General features: G+C 43.2%; 1 protein-coding gene across 1 annotated transcript in view; it reads left to right on the top strand.

Moving 5' to 3' along the window:
- The first annotated feature begins 3,424 nt into the window (after positions 1-3,424).
- Positions 3,425-5,622, top strand: part of LOC109528930 (heparan sulfate glucosamine 3-O-sulfotransferase 3A1-like) — a 20,870-nt gene continuing 18,672 nt past the window's right edge. The window contains exon 1 of the mRNA XM_019891998.1: positions 3,425-4,216. Coding sequence (XP_019747557.1) covers positions 3,651-4,216 — 566 coding nt within the window. The 5' untranslated portion in view covers positions 3,425-3,650. The remainder of the gene's footprint in view (positions 4,217-5,622) is intronic.

The following is a 5,622-nucleotide window of genomic DNA, read 5'->3' as shown; positions in this document are numbered from 1 at the left end:
TGAACGATGGTGAGTGTACGATGCGAGTGACAAGGACAGATTGCCTCGGGGCTCGTCTCACCATCGTTAGCTGGTAGCGGGAAGGCAACGGAGGATTCCAGCATTGTTCAGGTGTCAAATGCAAAAACCCCAACCATTCAGTTGCTGCAGTATCTAAAAACACTCTATTCATTTTGGCTCGAAACACCAAACCTCCTTTGAAGCCCAAACTTGAAACCTTTAAGGTGTCTAATCTCTCTTTGAAGCCCTACTCTGACACCTACCACTGACTCGACAGAGGAAACGCCATGGCATTTTATCGTGTGTGTTTTATATTTAGCGTTGGGGAATTACATCGCTCATGCTAAGCGTCGTTACTCTGCAGTTTTGAGTGTGGTTTGAATCTATAAGATATGGGCCAGAAACTCACGACGGAGTCACTGCGGCTGCGAATCCTCCCGCTTCTCATTAACCGCAAAGTTTTGCCCGGCTCCGCTTTCGAGAAGCCCGCCGTCCCGAAAGCGCAGCGGATTCCGACATTCCTAGAAGTCTTGGGTCGGGCTGGCGCAAGGCCGTCCTTGTAGCGCGTCCAGGAAAAGCGGGAACGTCTGCGGCGTTAAATGGATTTTTTTTTTTTTGTTTTTCCACCCACTTCAACTGTTCGTTTGTCATTAGTGGCTCATCTGTCTGCAGAGCGAAGGCAATATCCGCCACAGCCTCGTCTCCCGCTGTATCTCGGCTCATACGGCCTTCGGGGAGTTTATTGTTAGGAAGGAGGGAGGGTGGGGCTCCCTTGAATCCCTAACCCAGGCTTGACACCCTAATTTGAGATCCTATCTCTGGCTTGAAAACCGACTTAGAAACCATAACGTGGACTTTTAGACCCTCTTTTGGCACTGTAAATTCAAATGGTGTGATGAAACATTAACACTGGCTTAAACTTATTTTGACAAGCTAACCCAATCTTGAAAAGTACTTTGAAATCTTAGCCCAGGCTTGACACCCTAATTTGAAACCTCAACCCAGGTTTGAAACGCATATCATAACCCTTGAAATGAAACCTTAACCCTTTCGGGGACAGCGGTTACTACAGTGGACAGTTTATCATGTTATCAGGTTACAGGGTGCATGAAAGGGTTAATTCTGACTTCAAAGCCTATACGTTGAAATCCTACTCCGAAAAAAGAACGACGGTGTTTGGTATTTGGTCACTTTTTTCTTGAGGGTGGGGGGCATGAAAATGTTGCTCAAAGCGGTACAACTGACCATTGTTGGACCAGAACCAAACACCTGATTCAACAAGCGCTTAGCGGATTCGTCTTGCGAACCCTCCACATGATCCAATGTGTGCTTTGCGATTGAGCGCGGCGATTAGAAACGCGCGGCGTTCCGCTGTCATCTTTGGATCCGCAGGACGTGATGGGTATCTTCAGGAAATGGCGGATGGGACTTCCACATATTGCTTTTTAATGAACAGCCTCTAATGTGACGCCTACGCTGCTCATTTGCTGGTCGCCAAGATCGTATCGCCCTCAAGCATCTCCAGCTTTTGCCCTTTCACTTGAGATTGATCACGTCAGCTATTTTGCTTTCGGCTACGTGTTATTTACGTCAGCATCGTGTTGGGCAATATAGCCTTAAAATAAGAGCTCACAGCAGTTCCAATAACAAAAACTAACCGTTCCTTGATCTAAAATACAACTTAAATGGATCACAAAATGGAAGTAAATGACTTAACAATTCTTTGAATATGACACGTGTTATTTACGTCAGCATCGTGTTGGGCAATATGGCCTTTAAAATAAGAGCTCACAGCAGTTCCAACAAAAAAAAACTAACTGTTCCTTGATCTAAAATACAACTTAAATGTATCACAAAATACAAGTAAATGACTTAACAATTCTTTGAATATGATGATTTGATTTTTTTATTATTTTTTTTAACCCTGCGTTATTATTTCGGGCTTTGACGAGCCATGTGACTTCTGTGAGGGAATGCTGGCTGATCGAGCAATGATAAAAAGACTTGGCATACGATTTGTTAAGCTATGGTGGAACCTGGGGTGACGGGGTGGGAGCTAATACCCAGGCGCATTGTTCCCCTACCCAACAACACGGCGGCACATCTGTCCGGCCGTGTGGAGCTCTCTGTCCACTTTTCCGGCGCGCCGCCCCTCACATTCTCATGCTAAATGGCCGGCAGGCAGAGCAGCAGATGTGAAACATTTGGTTCCGTTTTTGTCCACTTGTAAAGGAATAATAGGGCCCGTTATCACCATTTTGTTCCTCTATGTGTCATAAAATAAAGAGTTCATGGAGGTGGAGGGAAACTTCCCTGGTGGCCTTGTTTATGGGTGGGAGAGGCAGGGAGAAAAAAAAAGTCGTTTTTTTAGCGATTTGTGTTGCTCAAAAATTTTGAGCTTGCAAAAGCCACCATTTACTAGAATGTGTATAAATGACAAGAATAACACTCAGTGGAGCATAGACCAAGGCCGCACTGTTAGAAGAAAATGGAGGAAATTATGCAAACCGAACTGCGAAAGTCGAAACAAAAGGTTCGGACAACTTTCATCAACCAACTCACCTGTAGTTTCATGACATATCTGCACATACTTTTTAAAAATAACAATTTTTACAGGTGCCAAAGCAGTCTTTATGTTGCTAGATAAACTGTGAGGTTAGCTTACCTGTGTTTGTGTGATTTGCAGTGACGAATTTAAGTTTTGTGATGTTGTTGCGAGAGTTCAGTGCATCGTGCAACAGCCTCTGTTTGCCGTAGATTTGTTTTTGCAATGCAAAAATACTCACAAAAGACAACAATGTCACTCAGTGGAACATCGACCTCCACCAAGGCAACAGTGTTAAGTATGGGCGTGGGGGGCAAATGTTTATTTGACTACTTCCTGCTTCATTAATGGATTAACATGGTGGAATATTTACCTGTACCATTATGGCTCCAGTTGAGTGGAAGTGGACTCTTCTATTGGAAAGTCATGCTCACTTTGATCCATATTCTTTCTGAAAGCTGAATAGTTATGTTGGATTAGTTAAATAGTCATTGACCCAAGTCTCTGGCAACCCAAAATAGAATATTAATAGTGATAACTTGTGAATGAAATTAGAAGTAGCTAATGGTAAGTAGGTGAATGTAACAGAATAAAAGCATTGTTTATTCTTCACAAAACTACCCAAGTAAAAAGTACATTACATTAAAAGTTATTTGACAAGTACAATTCATTCGAAAACTAAAGTAAATATCGCTCGTTACCACACACCTCCGCTACTGTATACTCCACGGCTGGAACCAGCTGATAAAATTTGTTTTCATTTGGGCATCTACAAGACGAACGCAGATGTTCCCGCCTTTCGAGAATATGATTGGCCACTGTCCTCTTCTGCCTTTTCGTGATTGGTCAGAAGTTGTGCCCATCAACGATAATGATCGAAGAGAAGTTTACAACCGTGCACACGTGAGGTACCAGAGTCAGATGTTGAGAGGATGCAAAAGTCACTTGTCATCTTTCAAAAAAGAAACGAATAAAAATATAGTCATACGCTTACTTGCTGCAACGGGTTTCGAACGCAACTTTACGCAGCAAGTATTTTTAGCGGTGTGGATGAACTCGTCGATGTCTTCATGGCAACGAGACGACTCGATGATGCGCGCTTAGCATGGCGTTGGCCCCCGCAGCGACCACCCAGGGATGGCGCACGCCGGTGAACCGGACTCGCCAGTCCCGGAGAGTGGCGCTTATGCTGGGCTCTCTGCTCACCTCTCTCCTCCTGATGCTCCACTGCCTGGCCGCACCGCTGCGAGCCACCTCCCGCCGGGCAGCTGCGGAGGAGCCGCAGCCCGACTCCTGGAGGACGGCTGAGTGGAAAGGCGCGGAGGAAGCGGCGGGCTACGTGAACTCCAGGGGCTTCTTGCGGGGTCTCGCGGACGCTCGAGGCGGCCTGTCCGTTCTGGATGCATCGGAGAAGATGGAGGAGGCTGCCGGCATCCTACCGGCGGTGGGGCAAGTGGTGGCCGGCCGGAGGGCATCACCGAGGCTCGCAGGTAGACTCAGCCCGCTCGGCGAGGGCGACAAGAAACTGCCCCAGGCGCTCATCGTCGGCGTGAAGAAGGGAGGCACCCGGGCTCTGCTGGAGTTTCTGCGCGTGCATCCGGACATCAGGGCCGTCGGAGCAGAACCGCACTTCTTTGACCGCAACTATGACAACGGTCTAGAGTGGTACAGGTAAATGTCCCACTGCGTTGTCCTGCATTCAAGTACGATTGAGATCAGCTTTGGGGAGCGAAAATTTGGTTTGACACTTGACGTCTAAATGCTCAATTACGTCTTTTTTTGTGTTGCTGGTTTTTATTTGTTTCTATACCACATCCGACCATATGTAGTTAAAGCTATTAGAAAACTGGCTTTTGCCTGAATTTGACATAGTGTTGAATGCATATTAACAGTATGGTAGTATGGAAATTAACCTTTTCTTTGAAAATGTGCTTTGCATGACGCCTGGGGGTTCATTAGAAAGTTGCTGGTTTTTGTTTACCCGAACCATTGCATCAGTACCTATTATTACAGGAAAAAAAGTTGCTTTTAAATTTTAATATGTCTTGTCAAGCTGCCAATCTAATAAGCGTCAGTGTCAATTTCTGTTTGCATGTCATTAGACTGCAAATTTGAGAAGTGAATGTAACTTTTTCTTTGTTATCGAAACTCCTTATTCATTTACTCAACTCCACACAGCGTGTCAGCGTGAGTTCAGGCCGGTTATACTTGACTATTATTTGAAACAACAATAAGTGAATAAGCCGAGAACTTTCGACCTGCACTTGAGATTAGATGTAGACCAGTTAAACACAAACTTTCACTCTGATTAAAGAATGACTGGGAAAACCTGATGGGATGGTTAAAAATATAGCAACATTTTTCCGATAGCGGTTAGTTTCAGCTGAAATACAAGAATAAGAAATATTGGTCCACATAAGTATGTAACTATTATAAGCAAGTGCAAAGCAGATTGTATGTGATATTTTTCTATTGTCTATTTTTGTTTTAAAGAGGTTAAAGTGAGACAATAAAAAATGAAATAAAAATAATAAAAATAAATGTGCTTTTTTTAAAAATAAAGCACAAATTAAAAGAACTGAAAATACTCTCCATTAGTAATGTTTTAAAATTACTGTAGGGGAAAAGTGCACAATTAGAAAAGAAGTGAGAATTATGTATTTTTCCAACATTTATGTTATTTAAACAAAACTCAAAACGAGACCGATTATTTTTTTCTAACAACTAAAAATATTTCACAGCTAAAGTATTTTTTGTTTATGGTGATTAAACAAATTCGAAACAAATGATCTCCCACCCCCAATGTTTTTTTTTACAGTATTTTAAAAAATAAAATAAAAACAATGACTCGCCTCCTAAAAACCAAAACATATTAAATAGTGTGTGAATTACAGATTTTTTTTTCCCCCAAAACAAGTTTACATAACCGCAGTTACAAGTTATTCCAGAAACAAGCCCCCACCCCAAATAAAAGCCTTTCATGGTAAAATTCCAAATTTGTGATTAATTTCGTCTGTCACGGCGAGCGTTGTGGGTTCACGTTTCTGCGGCCAGGCAGGGGAATAATGGTATAATGC

Source organism: Hippocampus comes, unplaced genomic scaffold (assembly GCF_001891065.2).
Source record: "Hippocampus comes isolate QL1 unplaced genomic scaffold, H_comes_QL1_v1.1 scaffold953, whole genome shotgun sequence".
Classification (NCBI taxonomy): Eukaryota; Metazoa; Chordata; class Actinopteri; order Syngnathiformes; family Syngnathidae; genus Hippocampus; species Hippocampus comes.
Note: the sequence above shows the minus strand (reverse complement) of the source record. Positions and strands in the feature narration are given on the sequence as shown.